General features: G+C 33.5%; 1 protein-coding gene across 1 annotated transcript; it reads right to left on the bottom strand.

Moving 5' to 3' along the window:
* Positions 1–6,573: 6,573 nt before the first annotated feature.
* Positions 6,574–8,529, bottom strand: LOC110664391 (peroxidase 7-like). Its single transcript, XM_058129473.1, has 2 exons — positions 8,126–8,529; positions 6,574–7,392 (listed from the first exon to the last, which is right to left on the bottom strand). Exons 1-2 carry the CDS (start codon positions 8,420–8,422, stop codon positions 6,664–6,666), a joined length of 1,026 nt encoding a protein of 341 aa, XP_057985456.1. The 5' UTR covers positions 8,423–8,529; the 3' UTR covers positions 6,574–6,663.
* Positions 8,530–13,124: the final 4,595 nt, after the last annotated feature.

The following is a 13,124-nucleotide window of genomic DNA, read 5'->3' as shown; positions in this document are numbered from 1 at the left end:
TACTTGAAGGATTGATCCGAGATATTTAAAGTGATTACTTTGAGACAGTATCACTCCATCCAAACTAACTCCTCCCCTATCACTAGTTTGGCCTTCACTGAACTTGCAATGCATGTATTCTGTCTTCGTTCTACTTAACTTAAAGCCCCTTGATTCTAGAGTACTTCTCCAAAGCTCTAGCTTTCTATTAACTCCTTCTTGCATTTTATCTATTAGAACTATATCATCCGCAAATATCATGCACCAAGGGATACTCTCTTGTATATGCTTCGTTAATTCATCTAAAACTAATGTAAAAAGATAAGGGCTTACGGCTGAACCTAGGTGTAATCCAACTAAGATAGAAAAATCTCTTGTGTCCCCTCTCACTGTGCGCACAATAGTAGTTGCTCCTTCATACATGTCTTTCAACACTTGTATGTACCTAATATATACCCCCTTTTGTTTTAATACTCTCCATAAGACATCTCTTGGAATACTATCATAAGCCTTCTCCAAATCGATAAAAACTATGTGTAAATCTTTCCTCGCATCTCTATATTTCTCCATCAAGCTTCTAATGAGAAAGATCGCTTCCATAGTTGAACAACCAGGCATGAAGCCAAATTGATTGGGAGAGATAGAAGTATCATGGCGTAGTCGATGTTCCACAACTTTCTCCCACAATTTCAAAGTATGGCTCATAAGTTTAATTCTCCTATAGTTTGAGCAACTCTGTATGTCTCCCTTATTTTTAAAAATAGGTATTAAAATACTCCTCCTCCATTCATCAGGCATTTTCTTTGAATTTATAATCTTATTAAATAATTTAGTTAACCATGCCACTCCCATATCTCCCAAACACTTCCACACTTCAATTGGTATTTCATCGAGTCTACAAGCTTTATCCACTTTCATTCTCTTAAGTGCTTCCTTTACTTCTAAAGATCTAATCCTTCTAGTACAATTCATATTCTTTTCTATTGCTCTATAGTCTATATTCATGCTATTACTATTTTGACTATTATTAAAGAGATCATCAAAATAATTTCTCCATCTTTCTTTAATGTCCTCATCTTTCACCAATACTTTTCCTTCTTTATCTTTAATGCACCTAACTTGATTAAGATCTTGACATTTCTTTTCTCTCCTCCTTTCTAATCTATAAATATCTTTCTCCCCTTCTTTAGTTCTAAGTTTCTCATATAAATTTTTAAAGGCCTGCACTCTTGCTTGATTAACTGCCTTTTTTGGTTCTTTTTTTGCTATCTTGTACTGTTCATATGCCTCATTATTATCACACTTAGGTAATTTTTTCTACCATTCTCTTTTTCTCTTCATCTCTTCACTGCCTTTTGTACTTCCTCATTCCACCACCATCTCTTTTTTAAGGGTGGTCCATGTCCTCTAGACTCTCCAAGTATTTTTCTAGCTACTTCTCTAATCTTTGATGCCATCTGTATCCACATATCATTGGCCTCCATATCCAGCTTTCATGCTTTAGACTCGAGAAGCTCATTTTTGAACTGCACTTGCTTTACTCCTTTGAACTCCCACCACTTTATTCGAGCTATACTATTTCTTCTAACCTTATTTGAATTATTCCTAAACTTGACATCCAAGACCACTAACCGATGTTGACTTGTTAAAGCCTCTCCCGGAATGACCTTACAATCTTTGCATAGAGCTCTATTTATCTTCCTGGTTAAGAGGAAGTCAATTTGGCTTCTATGTTGTCCACTTTTGAAAGTCACTAAATGTGACTCTCTTTTTATAAAATAGGTATTTGCTAATATTAGGTCGTATGCCATAGCAAAATCCAGAATGCTTTTTCCCTCCTTATTTTGGTTGCCAAATCCAAAACCTCCATGAACATTCTCATAGCCTTGCCTATCACTTCCTACATGTCTATTCAAATCTCCACCGATGAAAACATTCTCTTCATTCGGTATACTTTGCATTAGATGTGACACCCCTTACCCGTTTACAGTGTAGCCGAGCAAGTTATGCCACTCAGTGTGCCGGAGCACCAATTTATGTTTCTATTACAATTTATCCCTTTATAATTCATTTATTTTCAATTTTAATAAATCTGAATTTAACCGCAAATTTTATAGAAAATCCAGTGAAGTCTTGTAAATTGGAAAAACAGTTCTTCTGAACCTGTTTAAAAACACTTCCAAAATAATTTCCAAATCCAAACTCCATTATATATATTCAAGTCAATCTCAAAATCTCAATCTCAATCACACAATATTATTTTCAAAACTTTTCTGTTCACTTCATCACTTGAAGCATATTCACAAATAATTCTCAACATTTCATTTATCAACATATATAATGCAGAAAATCTCAATAATATGAAATTTCATATATTTACATTAATATATAATTACAGGAGTTTATAGTTACAATCCAAATTAATACAAAATGCCAAAATAGAAAATACTCCCAAAATCCTATGTCCTATCATATGCACTGCAGGTGTGAGGTGACTCGGGACTCCGGATGCAAATCTGAAGGCTCACCCGGTCTGATGTCTGCTGGGCTCACCAGCTAGGTCTCCAGTACCTGCGCGTGGCAAAAGCGATGCTCTAAGCAATTCTGCTTAGTGGTGACAATATAAAATAAAATAAAATAAAATAAAATAAAATAAAACAAAGATGCAGAATGTGTGTTTACAATTTTTGGTAGACTTAACTTCTGATACTATTTGCATTATTATTCAATTAAAATTTTGGTAAGGTTCTTTAACATTGCCCGAGTAACCCATACTAATTGACTGGACTGGATAAACGAGTAAACTGGCACTGGGTACTAAGTACCTCGGACCATCACACCATCAGTCACATTGTGTCTCCCGGTGTGCAACAGAACAGCTAATAAGCTGTAATAATGATCAGAGTTAAAACCCAAGTATATCAACTCAAATAACATAGCCAAAGGCTATTATTTCACAGAATGGCATGGGAAAGCCATGAAACACAGAATGGCATAAAGCCATATGCAGTACTGCTAACAGAACCCTATTGGCATGCCAAGCTATCCAAACCAATCTTGTTAGGTATACTAGGGCATTTTACACTTTTGAGTTTTACAATTTTTGAATTTCAAGTTTTTGTGTTACTATTCACTTCATTAGTCAATCAAAATGTTGACTTTTGCATAGACAATAGGTACATTGGTTTTAATACTCCCAACATACCACATTTTGCATTCAAAATTTGTTGGTATTGGTTGCCCATACCATTTCTAAGCTTAATGCTAATTGAGCAAAAATTTCAGTTTTCTTGCTTCATTTTTCTGTTCTATTAGTCATTTTTGCAGTGGGAATTTGGCAAAATGATCAACATGAAAGTTGTTCCTTATTTTGTCTAGTTGAATTTCCTTTTTTGAATCACTCCATTTGGAGTTTTGTAGCTCAATTTATGGTCCAAAAACCACAACTGGCCGGATTGAAATTTTTCTGGGCTGACCATATCTACAGTGCAGTAAACAGTGATTGCAACTCACTTGTTGGATAGGTTCTAGTCATAATTTGAGGTAGGTTTCTTCATGAAAGTTGTTGGTCTATATCTTAGCTTGTTGTTGGTAAAATTTCAGGTCAATTGAACCTTTCTACATTGAGTTATGGCCAAATGAACAGTTGGTCATTCTGCAGAATCAGACTGCAGGTCACTGACTGCAACTCACTTATTGGATAGGTTTTGTTCATAATTTGGGGTAGGTTTCTTCATGAAAGTTGTTGTCTATATCTCATCTTGTTGCTGGTAAAATTTCAGGCCAATTGGACCTTTCTACATTGAGTTATGGCCAAATGAACAGTCACACTGTTCATTTGGTCATTCTGCAGAAACAGCCTGCAGGTCACCCGGATTTGAGCAAGCTTTTGGTCCACTTGGTTTGGTTTTATGGGCATGATTTCTTCATGAAAGTTGTGCCATTATGTGTCTAGTTTCATATCCAATTGGCCTTGCAATTGAACCTCTACAATTCAAGTTATGGTTGCCCAAACCTGCTGGACTCAAGTCCAATTCTGTAGGTCACTCCATTCTGCAGGTCCCTTTAATGGCAGCCACACCAAACCCAATCCCATCACTCAACACACTTCATTTTTAATTTAAACAGAACTAAATGGTCACTAATTGACCATTAAAACTCACTTTCATCATTACATGCTCAAAGTCCCATTTTTCCACCCCAAACCCTAACCCTAACATCTCAAATCATGCATTTAACTTGTATTTCATCAATCCACTTAGTAAATACATGTTGTGGGCAGCCATAATAGTCTTTTAATTTCATTAAACTCAAATCAATCAAACCCTAACCATGGCTGCCCAAAATCTAGGGTTTCCATCCAAATGGTATTCAATAATTTTTCTTTGCAATTCACACTTATTCAAGTCCCTAAACATGTATTCAAAGTAAAATTTTAGGGTTAGGTCACTAACCTTTGTTGGAGAGTTTCCCTAGCTTAGAAAACTTCTTGATTTTTCTTTCTTTTTGCTGCCCAAAGTGTCCTCAAGGTGCTAGGTTAATTTTTTTGTGAAGAAGGCTAGGGTTTTGGAGTGAGATTTGGTGAGGTTGGGAGCTTCGGTGAGATGGGGTTTTTTTCTTCCTCTCTCTCTCTCTCTCCACGTTTTTGGCTGCCCCAAAGGTTGAAGAAGTCTGATTTTTTTTGTTCCATTTCCAGCCCATTTGTCTCTTTTAAGTGAGCTTATGCCATGTGTCAACATTGGGTTGGTTGGGAGAATTTTAAATGACCTCATGGTGATGTCATAAATCTATTTTCTTTCATTTTTACTCCATTTCTTGTCTATTTAATTGCAATTAAATTTTTAACAACATTTAATCATATTTTATGTTATATAAATTATTTATTTAACTGAACAAGTTGGCCCAAAAATCATCTCTGAAGACGAAATGACCAAAATGTCCTCCGTTTGGCTTAACGGGCCAAAATTGTCTTTACCGATTGAAAATTTTTTCTAAGTATTTTCTTGGCATTCTAATGCCATAAAAACCTCAATAACCCTTCTCTGGAGTCCCAAAAATTATTTTATAATTTTTTTTCCCTAGGTCTATGGCTCCTGGTTGCGAGAACCGCAACTTCTCACTAGGTTACCCATCGCTAGGGCACCGGCTCATTTAACTTGGTTGTATTTTATTTCTAAAATTTTTCCTAAATTTTTCTTATTAATATTTGAGTTAATTATGGTTCATCACTTTAGTTTAAATATATATATATATTTTTTTTCCGAACGTTCTTATTAATATTTGAGTTAATTATGGTTCGTCACTTTAGTTTAAATATATATATTTTTTTTCGAACGTTCTAGCTGTCCGGACCGACACTGGTCACCGGAACAGTAGACTGTACGGACTAGCTAAAATGAGGATGTTACATTAGATCATCTATATATTCCCAAAATCTTTGTTTACTCTCACCATCTAATGCTATTTGTGGAGCATAAGCACTAACTACATTTATTGTTTCTCCTTCTAGTACCAGCTTTACTAGTATAATTCTATCTCCTACTCTTTTCACAGCTATTATAACATCTTTCAACGTCCTGTTTATGATTATGCCCATACTGTTCTTATTTCTCTTCTTTCCAGTAAACCACAGTTTGTACCCTGAATTACCCACTTCCTTACTTTTCTCTCCTACCCGTTTAGTCTCCTGAATGCAAGCAACATTCACCCTTCTCCTTTCCAATGTATCCACAAGCTTCATTAATTTTCCTGTAAGTGATCTAATATTCCAAGTACCAACCCTGATTCTCCTCCTATCATGTTCCTTCCTAATTGATCTCCTTCTATGATATCTTCTATTATTCTCTATGCCTATCTGATGTTCTATTCTACTATATATTCTACTATCTGTCCTATGGACTAACTTCTTTACCCACACCTATCCATGATGTGGGAACCCTTGCTCATTTAACACCACACCCGGGCGCTGGTATGGCATGTCGCTTTTGGTGAATGCCCTACACCCTTGCATATTTCTCACTACACCTGGGCTCCGATGTAACGCATTGTAAGTAGAGGACGCCCCAACATTTATATCATTTAAATCCATATCATAAGATGTGACGAAATTTTTATACTGGTTGTCACCTACCACAACCCTTCTCCTTTATCCGGGCTTGGGACCAGTTAAGTACAAACTACGTAGGCGAAGTTTCATTTGATATCATTAAAAAAAAAAATTACTTTTTTATTACGATTTTTTTAAATTCTCCTATTGCTCTCCATTAATCACTACTTCCTCCCTTATGGCCTTTATTATATATTTAATAATATAATGCTATTTCATATTAATTTTATTAATATTTTAACTAGCTAAATTAAAAAAGATTGTGAATAAAGTTCTCAAAATGGGATAAAATTATCAAAATTAAAATTTTTTTTATATAATTAAAAGTACAAAAAATAAATTGGCTTTTTTTTTTATTACAAATATTGCTTAGTTTATTTGAACAAGTGAAACATTGGTTAAGAAACAAGACTTCTCCCATGAAAAAGAAATACCAATAAAAAAAGAACAGGTAAGAAAATAACAATAAAAAAGAACAGATGAGACTCATTAGACTCCAATATACTATGAAACAAAGATGAACAACATCAATTTAATTATTTAAGACGAACCAGGAGAATCAAATGGTAAGATAATATTCAAGGATTGACATAATTGCAATTCAATCTGATTTCCTTCTGATTTGGAGTAGATGGGATTAGAATATTTCCAAGATTCACCATAGAAACCGCGAACTGGTTAAAGAAGAGATCTGGCTGAGTTGCCAATGCAGAAACAAAAGGTGCAGTTCTTGGATCCAAGTAGAGTGCTTGGTCGGTTGATAGCAATCCCATATTCTTTCCAAGATTCTTGTAATACTGTACATCAAAAGTTACTGGAGTTGCCACATCAAGATTTACATAGTCATAGCTCCATTTACATGACCTTGTCAAGTTCTTCAAATATTTCCTATCAAGTGTAGGGTCAGACTTGGCTAGCCTATGCAGAATTGAATAGCAAGTGCTCCTGCCTATTGTGTGTGAACCTGAGAGGACAACCAAGTCTAGTATGCTCAAGCCTCTTGCTTGGAAAAAATCAATCAATGCAGTCACGTTTTCGTGGCCCTGAGGAACCATGTCAGCTTCTTTGGAAAATGAAAATTTTCCATCTTTTCGACCAAAAGGGACTTCCCAGAATGGACCTCCAAGTAGAACAGTGGCATCTCTAGCAGCAGCTGTGAGAATGTCTGCACAAGAGACAGTTTTGGGACACCTTTTCTCTACTTCTGCTTTAATATCATCAATCACTTGGAAACCTCTTAGTGTCTTGCTGGCCAAAGCCCTTCTTTCACTTCCTTTATAGTTCAGCAAAATTGAAGCATCACATCCCTGCAACATTGCGTAATCCATTGTGTAGCACATCCAATAGAAAAAAATAAAAATAAAATATAATAATATATATTCAAAGCATGTTTAGGATTGTTGTTTCAATAAAAACCTTTAGAAAAGAAATGTTAGCCTAACGCATAAATTCACCAAACTTTTCAATTTTATTCATTTTGAATTCCATACATTTTTTTTTTATTTCATCAAACACATCTATTTAATTTTTTTTAATCTTGTCATGTACCTGAATTTATATTTTTTTATAATATTTAAACACTTTTTTAGAACTTTTAACTTTATTTTTAAAATTCATTTAATTTGAAATAAAAAGGTAGTGAAAAAATATAAAAATAGTGAAGTAATAAATTATACAATAAGTGGTTAAATGTTATGAAAAATTATAACTTTAAGAGTACGATGAACCAAGTAGATAGTAGATGTATGTGATGAAAAAAAAAAATAAAATAAAGTCACCAGAAAAAGTTTAGGGGTATATTTATGTATCGGCCAATTCTTTTTAATACAAAATAGATCTTTATATTTTCATTTGATTTAAATGTGCAATAAACTAATTCTAAAAAAAAAAAAATCATATTTTGCAAAATAGCTATTGAATTTCTCATTGATAAACTTTTGGGAGTAGCCACTGATCTCTAACTCTAGTTCTTGCTATACACAATGAGATGCATACCCTCAATCTCTATGAGACAGAAAATTAATTGAGATAAATTCTTACCCTAACAGCACAGTCATGGAAGTGCAAGCGAATGATGCTAGCAGCCAAAGAGTAATCCTTCTGGAACCAAGCTTTCACCTTTTGTTGGATAATTCCTTCAGCTTGTGGGCACGTGTTAAGATAGTAAGAGGAAGACAGGATATCTTTAAAAGGCAAATTATTTGGTGAAATATGAGGCTTTGATGAAATTGCAGTGATGGGTTTCCGAAGTAGTGGTATGGAGCCTGACATAACCATCAACAACTTGAGTTGACAAAGGAAAATAAAGACAGAGAAATAGTGCAGCTTCATCTTCATTATCGAAAAATTTGTGATTTGTGAGTATATTTGCTTATTCTCTCTCTCTCACCCTAATATATAATATAAGATGTGAAGAATGAAGTACGTGAGGAGCACTCTTCCCAGTCTCCACACAAACATGAGAGTTGCAAGCATGTACATGTGTAAGTGATATTTCTGTGCTTAGCTATTTTGTGTTACAGGTAGAAAAGAAGGTTTTTATTGGTGAAGAACACATCAGGGGATTGACCATCCTGCTCAAACCGGCCGGCTGGGAAAAACCTACCAAGAGAATTAGTCAAACTTCATTTTTTCATAATTTATTCCCTCTGGTAGTGGCAGCTAAGGTTTTTAGCCTGTGCACGAATGTACAGCCCAATGAATGTATATAATATATTCTAGTGACATTTGAATTATGACTCAAAATCCTAGTGAAATTTGGAGAGAGACCTTTTTCCTAATTTGAGTTAGGGAAATATTCGTCAATAGGATGGACGTATATTTTCTATATAGAGTAGAACTCCTATTTTAGTATGATTCATGAATTGAGTTAGACTCCTAATCAGAGTAGGATTGAGAAAATTAATACTATAAATAGGAAATAAATGAAAAGGTTATTTGACTTCGTCCATGGGGAGTAGCCTTGCCCAGGGTTGTCACCCATTGTAGAGAGGGGCTTTGCCTATTGTTGAGAGTTTGACTTTACCCATTGATGAGGGGTACTTGCCCATTACAGTCAAGAGAAGTTTCAACCTAAGGTGGAGAAAGGACATAGAATTCAAGAGGAATGAATTTTTTTTAATTAATAAGAGGGTTCTTACTCATATAGTTGAAGATAACACAAAGACACCATTTTTGGTGTAGCAGTCAAAGTAGTAAATACATTGGGTTATGTCTAGAGGAGACTAAGAAGACTAAATAATGTATTTATTATGAGCAATTATGTAGTGTGGGTTATCTTAAGTGTAATTGGATTGATAGTTAGTATAGTTTTGAGTTTGTAATAATGATTTATTATTAATGATAGTGGAAAATGACATATCCATAGATGTAACTCCATATTGAGAGAACAAACCACATAAATATTAGCATTTCATTTCTTTATAGTTTACACAATTTCGAGGTGCACAATAATTTTTATATATATATATATATATATATATATATATATATATATATATATATATATATATATATATATATATATATATATATATATCTTCTACCTTTACATCAATCACCAGTGGCGGAGCTAGGTATTATACCATGAGAGGCCATATAAAAATTACGTGTGTGAATATTTATATAAAAATATATTAATTATACAATATATTTTTAATATAAATTAAAAATATATAATTATCAATTAATTTAAAATATTTTAAAAATATATAAAAATAATAAATGAGATTTGATTTGAATTCTTTTTCTCATAGATATAATTTATTAAACAATTATCTTACTAATAACATCTAAAAAAATTGACTATAATTTAAATAAAAAATTTAAGCTAATAATAGAAAAGTAATTATGATAATAAAACAATTTTAATATGTTATATAAAATTATAATTAATATATTTTTAATTATATTTATTTGTAAATTACAAAATTATTTTTAAATAATAAAAATTGAAAAATAAAAATTGTTAGCGGTAAAAAAAAATTAGCAGGAGCCAGTGGTGTAACTCCCTATTTGTATAGCCTGGTATATTTTACTGCTCCGGTGACTGATGTCAGTCCGGACAATTAAGGGGATTAGAATCACACTTAAGACAACTAGAGAAGCCATAAATACAAATAATTAATAATTGCCAATTAGTTAAGTATAAATAAGAAAAATAGAACATAAGAAGTTAAACGAGCCGAGAGTCACAGTGATGGGTGACCTTCTCGGGAAGGGTTGCGAAGTCAATTTAAACTCAAATTTCGAATCGTAAAATGTGACGCTGTGGTCCTTAGGACCCTTACGAACACAGTGGAAAAGAGAAAATCATGAAAAAGAACTGTTAAGCCAGTCAAATAATTAGGTCAGGGAGCCGGAAGAAATATTGAATTAATTACAAATCGGGTTGAACTGACGAGGGGCAATTTGGTCAATTGACCCCGAGAGCTGACTCCTGACCTAATTGTCAAATAAAATCAGAGAAAAGAAAATTTCGGAGTCGGGAATTAAATTAAAGAACTAATAGAAAAAAAAAAAAAAAGAGAAAATGAAAAAGTCAAGGAAGATGACATCATGCATGATGCCATAAATCCCATAATTAATAATTTGATTAAATTAATTTTTTTGGTCTTCCATAAGACAAAAGACAAAAGACATAAAAAAAAAAAAGAAACTTCCTCATATTCTTGCCGCCCCATCTCTCTCTTCATTCTCACTCACTTTGTTCCACCATTTTTAAGGATTAGAAAGCTTGAATTTCCCTACTTACTTGCATAAATTCACAAAGTCCCAACATTAAAAATTCTCTTTACATGTTGAGGAAGTATTAGAAAGCAAAAAGAAGAAGAAAGACTTGAAGAAAGTAAAGCCTAGAAACCCTCCAAGCAAAGTTAGTGTCTATCCCTTGAATTTTTCTTTATATTAATGATTAAATACTTGTATTAAGTTGGAATTTGATGAAAGTTGAAACAAAATGTTAAGATAAGGGATCATAAAGATTTCGGCCAGCATGTGTATGGGGGCATATTTGCATGGTTTGATGGATTTGAATGAGTATATGAACCTTAATTAGTTGAGTGATTATAGTTAAAAGCATTGAATTGGTTAAATGTAATAATTAGTGTGAATTAGGGTTTTGGACATTAGGGTTTAGAAACAAAAATGTGAGAAACTTGTAAATGATGTATTTGACCTAGTTTAAGGAGAGAAATGGTCAATTGTGACCTAATGAGGTGTGTTAGGAGTGTTTGAATCAAAACCAAATTCGGATTGAGTGTGGTCATATTGCTGGCAGCATGACCAAGTTAGCTTTAAGGCACCAAAAATGAAAATTTACAAGTCCAATTGGTATGAGACCAATTGGGAATGAAAATAGACACTAAATGACACAATTTTCATTTAGGAAGCATGCCCAAAAAGTGACCAAAACCTAGTGAACAAATTGACCAAACTTGGAAAATTACAGTCTGGCCTGTACAAATTGACCAAATGAACAGTGATTGTTCATTTGGCCATAACTTAAGCTAGATAGGTCTAAATGACCTGAAATTTTACCAGTGGTTAGACTAGATATAGACCTAAAACTTTTATGAGGAACATAAATCCAAATTATGCCATTAACCAAGTCATTTGTCCACCCCAATTTTGGTGACCTAAAACTGCCAGAACCAAAAATTGCCCAGAAAATCTGGGTTGAGTCCAATTCGGCAGCCATGGTTCAAATGGCTATAACTTGAGCTACAAAACTCCAATTGGAGTGATTCAAAAAGGAGAATAAACTTAAGACAATAGGGAACATTTTCTATGAATAAAGTTTTGCCAAATTCCAACAGTAAAGTGACCAATGGAACAGTGCAACCTTAGACACCAAAACTGAAAATTTATCAAATTTGCCTAAAAGACTTAGAATTTGAATAAACAACCAAAACCAACAAATTTAGTGACCAAAATGTGGTAGGTGGGTGAAGTTGGAATTCCCATACCTATAAAGCCTTAGAAAGTCAACAATTTGACTTGAATTGTGTAGTGAATAGTAACCTCGAAACACAAAATTTCAAGAACGTCGAGTTTAGCACATTAGAGCTAGGTAAAAGTGAAGTTAAATTTATTTTTGGATTTATGCTAAGTTATGGTACGGAAACACTGTGAAATTGTGTGTTTCAGTTGAAAAGAACACCGGGAAAGAACCCGAGGAATCGAGTCAAGGCCAAGAGGCGACTCGTTTGAGGTTTGTGCACAACATATAATTTTTGTAAATTATTTGCTGCATATTGTTTTGAATGATTTGAAAAAGTGAATTGCGACAATATTTATGATGCTTTGATCTAAATTGTTGAAAGTTATTGTGTATGTTTGAAATGGTAATGTTTAGCAAATTGTTAAGATAAGTTTTGAAACCACAGTGTCATGACCAGATATTTGAACACCTCACTAGCATGACTAGTGGGGGTAATCAGTTTCGAATTTTGATTCCTTCTCTGGATGAAGTGTTGAGGTGTGTCAGTAGAAGAGGAACTTGAATGGATATCCATATATTTGAGCTAGCTAGCCTTGTAATGTGACTTCTCCTTAGCCTCTGGCTATTGAGATTATATTTGTTTCAAATGGCATAATATAACTGTGGATTTTGTGAAATGTGTTTCGATACTTCGAAATGAACTTGTTTGGATTAAAATCTCATAATTCATGTTTTTTATTTAATGCTCATGATTAGTCCAATTTTTGAATAAATGTCATTTAAATTCTGCATAAAGATTATTTTAGTATGTTGTGCATCACTGAGTCCTAGTACTCAGCAATAGCTTTTATTGCTGTCGCAGATTTAGAGAGTAGAGGAGCAGCAGACTGAGCTGCTGAGGATTGAGGATCTATCAGCTTGAAGTTATCGGGTATAATTTATACCCTAACTGTAGATATTTCTTTTGATGTATGTAATGCACCTAAATGTATGGACATGTAAATTCAGTCTTGAGCAGCTTGTACAAAGTTTGTATAAAGTTGTAATAAAATTTAGTTTGGATTTTCCCAATGTAGATTTTAGTATGATGTATATATA

Source organism: Hevea brasiliensis, chromosome 11, assembly GCF_030052815.1.
Source record: "Hevea brasiliensis isolate MT/VB/25A 57/8 chromosome 11, ASM3005281v1, whole genome shotgun sequence".
NCBI classification, from domain to species: Eukaryota; Viridiplantae; Streptophyta; class Magnoliopsida; order Malpighiales; family Euphorbiaceae; genus Hevea; species Hevea brasiliensis.
The sequence above is the reverse complement of the archived record's forward strand: the minus strand, read 5'-3'. Positions and strand labels throughout refer to the sequence as shown.

Excerpts from the sequence above, each read along its gene's own strand:
- LOC110664391 (XM_058129473.1), bottom strand. The coding sequence starts at position 8,422 with ATGAAGATGAAGCTGCACTATTTCTCTGTCTTTATTTTCCTTTGTCAA. Across the intron at positions 7,393-8,125 it reads TCCATGACTGTGCTGTTAGG|GGATGTGATGCTTCAATTTT; the intron begins GTAAGAATTTAT and ends GCAATGTTGCAG.